Source organism: Rhagoletis zephyria, unplaced genomic scaffold, assembly GCF_001687245.7.
Source record: "Rhagoletis zephyria isolate East Lansing unplaced genomic scaffold, Rhagoletis_zephyria_1.1 Rzeph_scaffold_03475, whole genome shotgun sequence".
Lineage (NCBI taxonomy): Eukaryota > Metazoa > Arthropoda > Insecta > Diptera > Tephritidae > Rhagoletis > Rhagoletis zephyria.
The window spans coordinates 15153-29495 of record NW_016160558.1 but is presented as its reverse complement, the minus strand read 5'-3'; the positions used below and the strand labels follow the sequence as shown (position 1 = coordinate 29495).

Sequence of the window (14343 nt, the reverse complement as noted above, 5' to 3'; positions counted from 1 at the left end):
TGACCTCACCTCTTCTCATAATGCGTTCATACCGCTATCTACGTGCAAAATGTGGCTTAAAACACACTTAATCGGAAAGGCAAATAAAATATGGTCGCTGAAACCTACGTGTTGGTAAACTTGACAAACTGGCCCAGCTTCGACAAGGAGAGATCTACGCACACATTTTGTTAAAGCGCCCTCTATTTAGGCAAGTGACCGCAATAATAATGAGTCACTGCTTGATGAGTAGGCATGCTGACAGAATGGGTTTGCCGGCCAATAAAATCTGCCTAAGCTGTCGCGACGTGGAAGAAATTGACAGTCTTTGACATTACCTATGCATTGCCCTGCCCTATTGGGCATGAAGACTGTCTGTTTGGAGGACCTAAGCGAAGCAGGCAATAACGAATTCTCGCACCTAACATAACCCACAAGTTCTGCTTCTAGGCGAACGGACTGGATCGAAAACGAGCTCGCAATTGACACCCTCCAACATTGGAAGCAGCCAGCCGATAACATAACCCAGCTGGGAATTGAGGCCTCCATATTTCTTATCTGTCTACTGATCAATATTTGATATTAGTGTGGGAGTCTTCCAACTACTGGATGAAGTTTTCCAACGTATATTGCTGGCTTTTTTATCCCATTCTAGTATTCGTTAGCAGCACCTAACGAAATGACGGTGCTCTAATATGAGGCTCAACGTCAACCCAATTAAAACGTCAATTATACTTTTTACCAGATAAGATGTACATATGTAAATCAGGATAGTGCAAACTGTGATAACATATGTGTCAAGGCTGGAGCGCTAGAGGTAGTCTTAGAGATGTAGCCTGTACACTTAACCATAGAGAAGGCGGCAAAACGATCTCTACTTAACTTCGCCTAGACCCTAGTCCCAGAGATGGAACACCGGGAGCAATAGTATTCGAAGAGATTCAGTATAGAACTGTGCAGGAAATCTACATGTATTTTGGAAACGCATCTCCAGATTTGTTCATTACCTGGTATACAGTAAGCTGAAAGTATACTAGCAGGCATAGTTGGTCCGAGAGCAAGGATATCGGCCATGAACAGATAAAAGTTGTTTATTGTCCATCGGCAATTGGTAGATAAGTGTTTTCATTCCTTCCACTCGCTAGGCTAGGCTAATTCTGAATACGTTGCAAAGCTCTTCTGACCATGGGAGAACCGGAAGCTGCCAAAGGAAGTCCTTAAACCAAAGACAGTCAAAGGAGTGGCTTAAACTACTCAGTACGCAATTATCGACATCGATGGGTATTTTGATTGGAAACTGTCGGATAAGAATTCATGCGATTATGGTCTGGAAAAAAATCTTTGGAAAATTTTCATTGACACATTTCTTGTAAGCATGCAGTGGGTTTCCAACCGCCTACCTTTATTTCCTAACGATTCGTTAAACCTGTACTCCCCCTCTTCCTCCTTTCCTATCCTTAAAAATACACATTAAAACACCAACCATTTTAAAAGGATAAATATTTATTTTCTAATATATCAGCCCGTTAAAAGAAGTATATGTATTGTTTAAAAATATGTATGTATCACCTAACTATGCCTACGTGCAATTACTTCTTAACAGCCAGTCTGTGCGTGTGACTCCTAACTTGCTGGAAAATAGAACCACCAGCTGGCTTCGACTGATTACTCTCAACTGGTTTGAGCACACTATTCTCCTCCGCCTTTGTAGCATCGTTAGCCTTCACAAGCTTGTCGGCTGCGCTAATTTCCTTTGCTGGCGTAGCAATTGCATTGCTCTCATCTTCAGGCTTGCCAACGTACACGTCTTCCGCCGCCTGAACTGGTTTCGTAGCAATGGGAGAATTCACTTCACTTTTAACTGGTGCAGCCGTCGATGCCTCATCCAACGCCTCGGCTTCAGCTTCCGCTATCTGATCGCCAATCTTGTCTAATGTCTGCAATGCAACATCCAACATTGCGTCTTCCTCCGAAGAATCATCTTCCTTACTTTTTCCATCTTCTGGCTTCTTCACTTTTTCAATGACCGTCTTTGTCTCCCTAAAGAATGGTGATCTTTTGAATTTGCGCGCCGCATATGCCACTTCCTTAGGGTTCGTTTGCTTGCATTCTTCGAATGGCACATCCAACCAGAGGCCATGGGTGCGACACTTAGCCACATTCAATTTACATTTGTTATAGAAAACTGCCAACTCGCTAGGCGTTTTACCGCAGATTGGATCGTACGGCTCTACGCAATCGTCATCGCAGAGAAAGCCATCCTGTAATGCGATAGCGCTTCTACTAATGGCGGCTGTGTTTGCCTTCGTGCAGGCCTCACCTTCGCAAGCATACCAAGCAATGGGTATGCCCAAGTAGGGCGGACTGCGCAGCGTTGAGATTGGGTAACTGGCGGCGGAGTCGTTGAGCGGCAAGAAGGTGCGCTTGACGTAGTAGCCGTGTTCCTCGGTGGCGAGCTGTCCACCACTGCGGCCCAGGTCGGATGAAGAGGACCACTTAGTTTTGGTTTTAGTTTTATTCGATGGCGAATTGGAGGATGCGGATGATCTGTGTTTCTTATGCCTCTTCGCGTTAGCAGCCGAAATGGCGAGTAGCAAAATGAGCACTGGAAGACAAACAAAAGAAATTTTTTAGCTGCTGCATTTAAGCAAAGTGGTTTCNAGATGAGTAAGGCAGCCGGTTTATTGTTAATTGGGTCAGTGGATTTTTGTTTTGATTTGCCGCCTTTTTGCTTTTTGGCGTTGTTTTGCTTGAATAAAATAATAAAATTGAAGAACCCAAAAAGAAGTTTTGAGGGAAATTGAAATGCTTTCGTTATTGATAAAAAGAAATTGTATAAAGAGTACCTACGAATGGACATACATACATTTGTATGCATGTCCGCAGGTACTTGTGCTTTGCATCAGTTCAAGTCCATTACTTTCACCAATTCGTCACGTTATTGCTAACTTCATCATTTTCGGAGTACATATTGCGAAAAAGTACGCTTCAAATCCACGAAACTATAAAATAAAAATAAATGGAAGTTTAACCGAAACTTTTCACATGATCACGCTTACTTGTTCGCTGTCAGATTTTCGTCCGGTTGTCCTCCTACGATTGCCATGTCTAGATGTTCCCTAGCGAATTCGTTGAAGGCTTATTTGAAGGATCTGGCTCCTTTTGGGCCTATTTGAGGAGAACTTGTTGTTTTCGTTGTAGCGGCATTAATAAGCCTCGCCTAGATCGGTTTACCCATCAATTGCTGTCGACAAGCTCAACTAACGCTATATCCAGGAAAGTGCTTTTTCTACGGGGTTGGACCAGAGGGAAAGTGATACTAGCTGCTGGGTACTCATTGCGTACGTCGGGGTCGAGTTTGGTTCAATATCTGTTGATACCGCTACAGTATCCAAACTCTAATCGGGCCAGAGTGATGTGCATCTCATCTGGCTGCTAAAGCTCTGTTGGCAATAGATAGAGATTGGGTTCCTATCACGGCATTAATAGGGTGAGAGTCGCAGAAGTGGAGACAGACTATCTATGAATGCCATTGATAGCTCGTTTATCGGTTCCATTGGTTGTTCTATATAGGTCTGGTCTGCGTCCTTATATTTGAAAAGATGAATGCTGACGTGCCTGGGTGGGAAGGGACTGCTCGGGTGCTTGCATCTGTAGCAGCCTACCAGAAATTGCTTGCTGAGCGTATTGTTGTGCTACCTAACGGAGAAACTTTGGGTCACGCTATGCAGATGGTATTCAGGCGACATTCGAAGGCATCCTGTCGCAAGGCATGCTTAGTCCAATGCTTCCCACTTGTCCCCGGCGACCAAACTGGCGTAGCAGAATTCATTACCGGCGTGAAAATGCTCATACACTGGGATTAATTCGGCATCGTAATCTCTCTTCTATTACAAATCTGACATCGAGTTTGCAGCTCTACATAATAGACATCACAAATTTAGACGTATTTTTTTCCTTGCTCCGTCTATGGCATTTATTGGCTGGCGGTCATGTCAGCCTAAGAATTCCCGACCACGATAACCACCCGAGCGGAGGCATCTTCTCTAACAAGTGTCTGTACAGTACTTTACAAAAATAAGACTTCCGCACAGTCAAGCAAACTATAAGCGCATATCCAGTAGCCTCACTATTCTACATTGTACTCTCCAAGATGATAAATACCCTTCCAACTAAAAGAAGAAAAATGATTTAAAATGGTTAAAAAATAAATATTTGGAGCTCGCAATCTTGGCAAGTGTTTGGACGCGCATCTATCACACAAATGGATGGACTTATAACGCGCCTCCTAAAGGCAAATGGCTTTTAATACAAAATATTGTTCTGAATGTAGAACAATTTTACACTTTTCATACTCAAGGTCATTGCTAAAAAATACAAAAAAATCCAACTTGTAGGCTGTGCTGATATGCTGCTATAACATAATCGGAAGTAAATATGTATTATGTGCTAATGTATATATGTCTGCTCACATTACTTTTATAAAAAATACATATGTAGTGAAATCTGTAAAAATTGTGTCATGCAAATACATACATACATACATATGTGACTTGAAATAAAAGAACATTATTTCAATTCAAAGCTTCGCCTTCTAAACAGATCTTTAGGATTGCGAAATGGTCATCGTATGTAATACGAATGCATACATACATATACACTGATAGAGCAACTGTTAAAACGATTCAAAACTTAAATACTTTTTCCATAGCTACGGCAAATAAAGTGCGGAGTAATAAAGTGTGGCGTCTGCTCAGAAATGGCTGGCGAATGCAAGCGGAATTAGAAGATTAGAACAAAAAAAAGCATTCATGGGTCTCGGTAAAGTGGCAATTGCGTAGATTAGAGGTCCACAAACATACACTAATATGTACATACATACATACATATTTTTATGGCTGGTGATGGGGCTATTGGCTGCCCGAGATGATTTGAATTATCATTTCCTCAGTTGCGTGGCGGTACTTGGTGATCGAGGAACTAAATTTTAAAAATATTAAAAAAAAAAATTTAGAAATGAAATAACTTCAGCAAAAAATTTTAATTAAAAATTTTCTAATAATGACTTTCGCAAAAGTAGCGCTTTCATTCCTTTTACTGGCGTTCACGTTGGCTTTTGGGCCGCAACCAAGTTTTGCTAGGATTTCAAAGAGGCAAAGTGGTGTGTGTTTGTGTTAAATATTGTTCAATTACACCTTGCGATAAAACTAAAAAAACAATTCCAAACACTCAAAGCAATCAATATATGTACTTACGCAACTGTGGGCCAAATATAGTAAAATTACGTTTTTAGTTTTTCTCTCTGAATTCAGATATTTTAAAAGAACTTTGTAGTTTCAAAGATACAGATTAATTCCAATAGTTATTTAAAAAAAATCAGTGCAATGTAGAATAACAACATCGGTATCAACTGAAATTTTTTTATAAAAAATTTAAATAATTTTATTTTTTTAAGCTAACAAAGTTTGAAAGGCGAAATTCGGGATGTGGTCGACTGTATAGTAGTCCTTAATATATATATATATTTTTAACAATTATTGCAAAATTTTAAGGATATTCAAGGACACAATTTTAAAAGGACATTTTCCATACCAACTCGTACTTATACAACAAAACATTTGGTCAGCTCTAATTCTACAGAATTTTTTCTTTAATTTGCTACCCATACTTATTTTCTACATTACGCTGATTTTTTTTAACAATTTTTGAAGTAATCGTATTTTTCAAATTTCAAAGCCCTTTAAAAAATCCTGGCGCCAGAGAGAAAAACTACAAAAGCAGTTTTACTATATTTGACCCATAGGTTCGGGAATATATTGATGTTCTTTTTTTGTATAAAATTTACTGTCGCACCATGTTACGAGTGTTTTTAAAATTTAATAAGTGAACGAAGTACAAAATTCACGCAAAATTTTATTTATTTTTAAATGTCGTCGGTAGAATTTCGCATCGATATAGAAATATAAAATAAAAACGTTCCTATTATCGATTACATCTTCAACGTGCATACTACCTCGTTTAATCGTTCATACAGGCGAACGTATTTTAGGCGAGACTGGCATAATTTTGTCAATCGGGGTTTCTTGATTTCTAAAAACTTTGTAAACGAGGATATTGAGTCTATGCGCCTACTATGGAGAATAATTAGACTCTGACTTAAAAAAAAACTAAAAATTAAATTCTCAAATTAAATTAGCTTGAAAATTTTTCTTAAAATGTTACATAAAAAGAAGGCAGACTCAAAAAACAAAGACTAGTCCTTAGTGTTCGTTTATGTTGAAGTGAATAAAGAACAGTAAATATGCACACACAAGCGTTGATAACCTTAATATTTGACACTATTTCCTCATTCATCGAAGAGCTTCATAAGACACATATGGCGCGCTAACACAAATGTACATACTGCATACATATGTACATATATACATACCAGCTTTTACCCGCGGCCCCGCCCGCGTCTTATATTATACGACATAACGTTATGCTATAAAATTTTACAGCGCACCTCAATCTGTTATACGGAATGCCATAGAATTATGCTAATCATTTTAAGCTCTTACTCAGATGGTTATTTTAATCGGCCAGTATAGATATGGTGATTAATTAAATAATTTTTGTATTTTTAAACAGGTGGCAACTCGTTTCAAAAATCCTTTCGAAATAAAGTTTTTAAGCTTCTCTAGTTTTATATCTAATTAACTTGTTAACCAAATTGATTTTGAATTTCTAGATAGGTTGGCAAACCTATTCGAAAATATAAGTAAACAAATAAATATTTCTTAAACTCTTTTCGATTGACTCCTACATATGTACATACATATGCATGCTACAAAAGTTTGAATTTACTTATTAGCTAAATTAATTTTAACTTTTTAACCAGGTATCAACCCCGTTCAAAAATATTTTAGAAATAAAGCTTACTGAAAGCTGTATTGTTTGACACCCATATTAAAATATTTAATTTAACTTGTTAATTAAATAATTTCTGAACCTTTAAACAGGTGGCAACAATATTTTGAAACATTTTTCAAATGAGGCTTTCTAAAACTTCTCTTGCTTGATAACTAAATTAATATTAAAATATTACGTTTAAGAACATCTAGGTAAACAGGTGGGAACCTTCTTCAAATATATTTTATCAATAAGACTTTATTAAAACTCTTTCGTTTGACACCCATATTAATATATTTCATATGACTTATTAATTGATTTCATACCTAATTTATACACAGGTGGCAACCTTCTTCTAAAATATATCTCAAAATAAAACTTTCTTAAATCTCTCGTGTTTGACACCCATATTAAAATATTTCACTTGAATTTTTATTTCATTTGATTCAGAATTTCTGAGCAAGCGGCAACCATCTTAAAAAATTGTTTCGGGATTAAATTGCTTTTGAACACCTTTTCTTTGCCACCAACATCGTTGTAACGTTTTATTTAACTTTTTAATAAATTTGTTACAACTTTTGAAAAAGGTGGCAACTCTCTACTAAAAATATTCTGTATCTTAACTTAGATTTCGCAACGTTTTCGATCGATCTACCAATCGTATTTAAAGTTTTGTTTGCATGAGTTTTCTAAAAAACTATTTCCATAATTTCTTTATCTTAAAGACGACTTCGATTTGGCTTATGATGACAACGATTTTGTGCCCGTGAGTCCTTGTAGCGTGCAGCGTGCTGGCGATCCCGATCTTACCAATTATGATATCATCTCTTCATATCATTTCGATGACTACTATCATCAGTATCAGGGTGTCCGGCAAATAGTCGGTTCGTCTGGCTATCAGACGGCCTATCATTTTGAGGAGTACTCCAATATGACTATCGAGTCTCGGCAAGCATTCCCGAAAGGTGTGCCCGATGCATTTTCTTTTGAATGCACGTTTCGTGTACCCGAATACGATCCGCCAAATGAGTGGTACTCTTTGAGCTCTCAGATTACAGATATGAGTCACAAATGAGTGTAATCATGAATCCGATTTATAATGCTCTGGAATTCTCGTTACCCAAATATGATGGTTCGCTACAGACGGTCACATTTGAGGAACTCGAAGTAATTTCAATAATAATTCCAGATGTTCATACCTGTGAGAATAATAATTTTTTTTTGTTTAAATCAGATTTTCGATCATTCATGGCACAAAGTTATGCTGGGCGTGACTCAAGATGCTGTGCGTCTTTGGGTCGATTGTGAGCCTGTACCAGATCGAAATGGCAGCTTGCATACACCGCTTGACGTGCGTAGCCCCATCGATTCGACGGAGGGTGTCTTCGCGGTAGCACGAGATTGCAAGACTAGAAGCACTGTGCCGGTAAGTTAAGTCAATCTGGACTAATCTGGACTATTTATGAATATGACATTACGGAAACCGTTTCCCTGCCTAGATTGATTTGCAATGGATGATCTTTAGCTGTGATGTTGATAAACCTGAACGCGCAACCTGTGAAGATATACCTAAATACGCGAAAGCTCCCAAAGCATTGGTGGAAAAAGAACCTGTTCCCACACCACGTCCGACACCTCGTCGTCCTGATCTAACATTCCTCACGACCAGCACTTATCGGCCCTCCTTCTTGAGTTCCACACCTTCTGCACTGCAGGGCCAGGAGCTGCATGCATGTCCCGAAGTATGTCCAAGAGGACCACCAGGCCCGCCAGGACCACCTGGTATACACGGTGTACAGGTAAGTGAATATAAAGGAGGCAGAGGCAGCTGAAGTAAGAATTAACTTTGTGTTAAAGGGACCTCCAGGTACGCCTGGCCAATTAAGTCCGTATGCCAATCAATTGGATGGCCGCTTGAGTAAAGGTGAGAAAGGGGAGCCAGGCGCCGTTGGCTTGCCTGGCGTAACAGGTCTAGCAGGAGAGCGTGGCTCGCCAGGAGAACCAGGCTATAGTGGATTACCGGGTATTAAAGGAGAACCTGGAGATATAGGACCTCCTGGACCTCCGGGACCACCAGGAGTTCTTATATCAGGCGAGGATAGTGATTCTTCAAGTAGTGCATCTAGATTACCAGGACCAAAAGGTGACGTTGGCCTAACCGGTGTCATGGGGCAAAAAGGAGAGCGTGGCTTGCCAGGTTTGGACGGCAGTACGGGTGAGCGCGGTGAAATTGGACTGCCAGGCGAGAAAGGCGAACGTGGCTATCCAGGTCCAGTTGGACCACAAGGACCACCTGGTCCGCCCGGTGAGTCTGGCACAGTGCAAAATGAAATTAGAAATATAGAAGAGCGTGAAATACGAGAAATCTGCTTAGCTGTTGTAAGAGGTAAGAGATTCAAAGTACTTTGTTTGAAGTCTTATCATTTGCAGTATTGGCGCTTTAGATTATATCAGCGAAATCTCTTCGACACTGACGGGTCCACCTGGGCCGCCAGGTCGACGTGGTTACGGACGTCCGGGACCACCAGGTAGTCCAGGCATACAAGGTTAGTAAACATTGTTTTGAAAAATACGTCTTTAAATTTTTTTACATCACTTAATTTTTTCTAGGCGAACCTGGTCTTCAAGGTCCGCAAGGTGAACGGGGCTACCCTGGTCTTCCTGGTATGCAGGGACCACAAGGTGAGACGGGATCTCGGGGGCTGGAGGGCCAAAGGGGTGATCGTGGCGAAGATGGCGTAGGTCATCCAGGCCAAATGGGTCCACCTGGCCCACAAGGACCTGAAGGTCGTTGCGTGGATGGTTTGCCCGGTAGACCCGGTGAACCTGGCGTGCCCGGTGCACCAGGCGAACCAGGCGGTCATGGACCACCTGGACAGCCAGGCGTGTGCCCGGACTGCAATGCTTATCAAGCAGCATATGCCTACCCACTGTTGCTTGCGCAGCAGCAACAGAATAATAAAGGTCCACCGAATTACTACAATAAAGGACCACCAGTGAATTATTATAATAAGGGTTAATATGCAGAAATTGATGTTTTTTTTTTATAAATGCGTGTTTAAAACGTGTAATAAAATTAAACGGGTTTTTTTGGAATTTTTAATGTGAGTAAGATTTGAGTTTTAGAATAAACCCGACTACATATATAAATTTAAGTTTTCTGAAGACCAAAGAGTAATACAAATCTCGAGGAAAGCTAGAAAGTCGTTTGGTTGTCAAAGTAATGAGATATTGACACTATATTTTTTCACAGCGGAAGTTCACTCCAGAGACATTTTATGAGCACATCTGCGGCATAGGAAAAGAGGTCTTAGGCTCTAAGTTTCTCTATTTCGCAGCGGTAGTAACAAATGGCAAAGTTTGCATTTTATGACTTCGGTAAGCCTTTGAAACCCCATCGGGAAAGCATTAAGACCTTCACTGGTACTACGCTTTCGCCTGTGGCTTACCTAACGTCGCTTTCAACGGTTTTCGGCTTTCGGCTTTAACTCAACGTAAAAGTAGCTTTCGAAATGCACCGCAACTTCCGAGATGTAGTAAAAGACGATTTCGTCTCCTCCCTGTTAGAACCTCCCTAGGGAAGTGCCCGCGTTCGAAGTCGACTTTGATGTCAATGGAAGACTGTTTTATGGTTTGTTTATTCATGTTGATTGGGTTTCCACCCAGATCCGATATCTAAACCCGAAAGCATTGTCGCCTTCATAAGGTCCCACGGTTATCTATGGAATTTATAAGCTACAGCTGTTTGGTTGACATGGGGGCATCTAAGGAATAAACCCGCCATTCACTTGTGCTTAGTATTACCTCAGCTGGTGGGACATCTCAACCGCCAGCTTAGAAATACAATACAGAGTACAGTTCGAATAAAAAAACCGACATCAGAGAGCAAAGCTAAGTTCGTTAGCGTTCATTAAAGGCCATGAAGTTCGAAAGCCATTTAGCGTTACTTAGAACGATCTGAGCGCAGATGGCCTACTCCATATTTCCCAAGGCAGACCCATAGGCAGACAAAAATATTTTGTAAGACTGAACATTTCTATAAAAGGCGTTTATTAAAGCCGATGTCGCCATTTCGAAACCCTATAAATTGCCAGCAGTCTCGTCTATTATACTGACATAGTATGAGAGCAGATGCCTACATAGGTAGACATGATAAAAACCATGATACAAAAAAAAAAACATTTCGGGCGCCATATTAACTACATGACAATTAAGCAGATTGTTACATTTCATGCTACCATACCTAATCCTCAAAAATTATATGTTTGTAAAAAAATAAATAAATTACAAAATTGGAAGAAATTTGTTATTCGATTGGAGCAACAAAGAGAATTGAATTTTATACATCTTACCAAGGTCTTCTGTGAAACTAAAGACCGGTAAAAATGCTGCCCATCCAAAAAATTATTTATTATTAAATTTGTTTATTACACAGCCAATCATCCAAAATAATTTTGATGTGCTTTGCAAACGGAAGCCCAAGTAAGTCTTTATTTTCGGAGCCTCGTCATATCATAGAATTGTCTATTTTATAGTTAAGGACGATGATATTACTAGACTTTCTCGCAATAATTTTTATTAAGATATACGCAAATGCATTGCGATCTAGCTGAAGATTATAAAAAAATGAAAGACTACTTCGTACAACAGATAAGAGTTAAACGTCATATGGGAACATCAAAGAGTTAGCATATTTAAAACAATTTGGCAAATCATTTATGTAACCCATTAGCAACAATTTTCATCATTGCAACGTGTCGACATTCATAACACACGATCCGAAAATTGTTGCTACGAGTTTCGCGAACCAACTTCTTTTGTATATAAAACTTACTGTAAAATATGACGAAAAAATATTTAAAAATATTATAGACATTTACATTAGGGTGGTAAAAAAAAAAGTAAAGTCGGAATTTTAATATTCTCACCCCTTAGGATTGTGCTATACCGAAAAAAATATACACCTATTTTTTCAAATTTTAAATCAAGAAACAAGAAAAATTGAGCTGCTTATTTCCTGAGTGCAAAAGCACGAAATACATATATCTGCAAGGGGACTGATGAAAAGTTTCAGCAAAGAAATTGAGAAAATTACAACATAGATTAATGTTTTGTTACATGTTACATATTATGTAAATTTGTGTATTCGGTTTAAAATAAATAATTGTTTAAAAACTCAATTTTATTTGATTTCCTCATCTCTGCACGTCGATATTCTTCAAAAGTAATTTTTACGCTTGAGAAAAACGTTGAAATTTGTTTATCGATCACATCAACTTGCCTTTTTTACTCTTGTATTGAATTCCAAATATTAAAAAAAAAAATCTCCCTTCTCAAAAAATTCCAATGTTGCAAAGCTATGCTTAAGCTGATGCCAGATAAAACTTTGTAGCTTTGCGTGACATTTATAACTTTGCCAGCAAAGCGCCAGACGCAAAAGGTATGCCACAATGAACTCCAAGAAAACAATGTTGTACCGCTTTTTTACTCATCAAAGTTCTATTATTATGATTAATTATACAGAATTGTTAGTTGCATAACGAATTGGACAACAAAAATATAAACCGGCGATGTAAAGCGGCAAAAAATGATACCTCTTTCCTCCTCGCTCAATTAGGGATTTGCATTTTATACACATCTACTGTCAGGAATCTGTACTAAGGAAGCAATTATACATAGCTTTAATGTTAATCATGCTCTCAATTCGTCGGCCATGATTTTTTTTGACGTTTGCAAACATTTTAAAATTCTATAAAATTGAAAATAAAAAAATGAAAATGTTCGAAATTGTGGTTGTTTGAGATTAATTAATTAATTAATGAGAATTTGTGTGTGAGCTTGAGTTGAATTTTAAAATTATATTGTTGGCAAACGTCAGCCTGCTTATCAATGATTTTACCTTGTAATGTTTTTATCATGTACGTAGCTCTTAACAGATTGAGAGCAACATAAAAATGGCTGGAGAAGTAGTTGGGATGTAGTTTCGGAAAGATGCAATTGGCGATTGTGTATCTTCGGCCAAAACCAACAATTCGTTGTGGTACCTTTTAGGTAGAAGACATATATCAACATATGAAACAACCTTCTTAAAAATCATCTGGAACTCAGAGCCAACATAAAACTGAAGGCATCATTTTTTTATTATATCATCAAGATCACTCAAATGCGCTGATGCCGAGGTCTACTGATAGAAGCTTGCCCCCTTACTAAGCTCTTTTAAGCTTTCTATATTAAATGTGTAAAAAGCCTTAAAAGAGCTTTGCTCGCGGGCAGGCCGGTGCTAACCATCGTTCTATTGTACTAGATCAGATTGTTTTAAGGATGTTTATCGGTATAATTGTTTATATCGGGCATTCGGAATCCACTCTAATTTAATCGCTCGTACTAATAAAAACTCAGCCTCATCTCAGCTACATAAATATTTTAGTGAAGTGTTCCAGACAGCGATACCTGTCGGTTTTTTGCAGAAACCATAGCTAACAGAAATTCGCTATGAATAATGCATTAATAGTTTTTAATTGCAAGCGCTCAACCTACGGAGCTTTCTGTTTCTAACTTCCTACGTTCCTTTCACTTTTCCGTTTTTTTTTGCCGTTGTACTCTTCGCCAATTTTAAAAACAGTGGGAGATCACAAATTAGATTCTGATCGTTGACACAATTTCGATTTTGTTTTTGGCTATTCTATAAAAAGGTGAGAGGAACAGCGAAAATGTTTAGTTGTATTGAAAGTTCGCAACGATGAAGCAGTGGCACATTTTATCAGGTGTGTGGCGCATCAAATTTATCTTAGCGTAGTTTGGTTTTAAGTGGCTAAAATACACAATGCAGCAAAAAAAATTCAGCCTTATCACAAGTTTCATTTTCCCCGAACCGGTTCACTTTTCAACTTTTGTTTTAGTGTATTTACTATGGGCGGATGAAAAATTTTCGGGTGAATTTTTTTTTTTGGCGAAACTCAGGATAAGGCTGATTATGTTTTGTTTGTTTTGGTTTGTTTGTGTAAATTAAATAAAAAATTTACAATAATAATAAAAAAAAAAATATTTAATTATTTTAATTTCTTCAAAAAAAAAATGTAAAAATCTAGTTTTTTTCCTTATCAACTCGCTTATAACTGGAACGATTGCGCTACCCTATCAGCATTTAGTCACCATTGCTCCGGATGTCACCCTTGTACCACAAGAAACCGTTGTCGCCACGCAACTACAGGTGGCGCCTAGAGCTGATGGCACGCGCGACTATGAATTCAAAGAAGTGCCGGTAATTTTAAGCGCGCGTAATATGGAATTGATGCCTGCGGAAGAACACGACGTTGAAAAAGAAAGCGTAAACGAAAAAGTACAAGAAAATGTAGAAATGATAAATGGAGAAGTAAAATTGCAGACAGAAACTGAAAAGTCAAAGGAAGATGCAAATAATTTGAATTCAGCGGGTGAGGCAGTACAACCCGCAGTGAATGAAATCGACGAAAG

At 38.5% G+C, this 14343-nt stretch overlaps 2 protein-coding genes across 2 annotated transcripts; one reads left to right on the top strand and one right to left on the bottom strand.

Moving 5' to 3' along the window:
• Nucleotides 1–1464: 1464 nt before the first annotated feature.
• ImpL1 (Ecdysone-inducible gene L1) lies at nucleotides 1465–2603 on the bottom strand (the record flags this gene model as incomplete). The annotated part of the gene is made up of 1 exon (XM_017624021.1): nucleotides 1465–2603. A coding segment is annotated over one exon (1035 nt), but the record flags the coding sequence as incomplete, so codon positions are not given.
• A 2437-nt stretch (nucleotides 2604–5040) lies between these two features.
• On the top strand, nucleotides 5041–9890 carry LOC108369050 (collagen alpha-1(IX) chain-like). Its single transcript, XM_017624026.1, is given in 8 exon segments — nucleotides 5041–5140; nucleotides 7596–7901; nucleotides 7904–8037; nucleotides 8105–8296; nucleotides 8370–8669; nucleotides 8728–9256; nucleotides 9315–9416; nucleotides 9481–9890. Coding segments are annotated over 8 exon segments (2073 nt in total).
• The last annotated feature ends 4453 nt before the right edge of the window (nucleotides 9891–14343 follow it).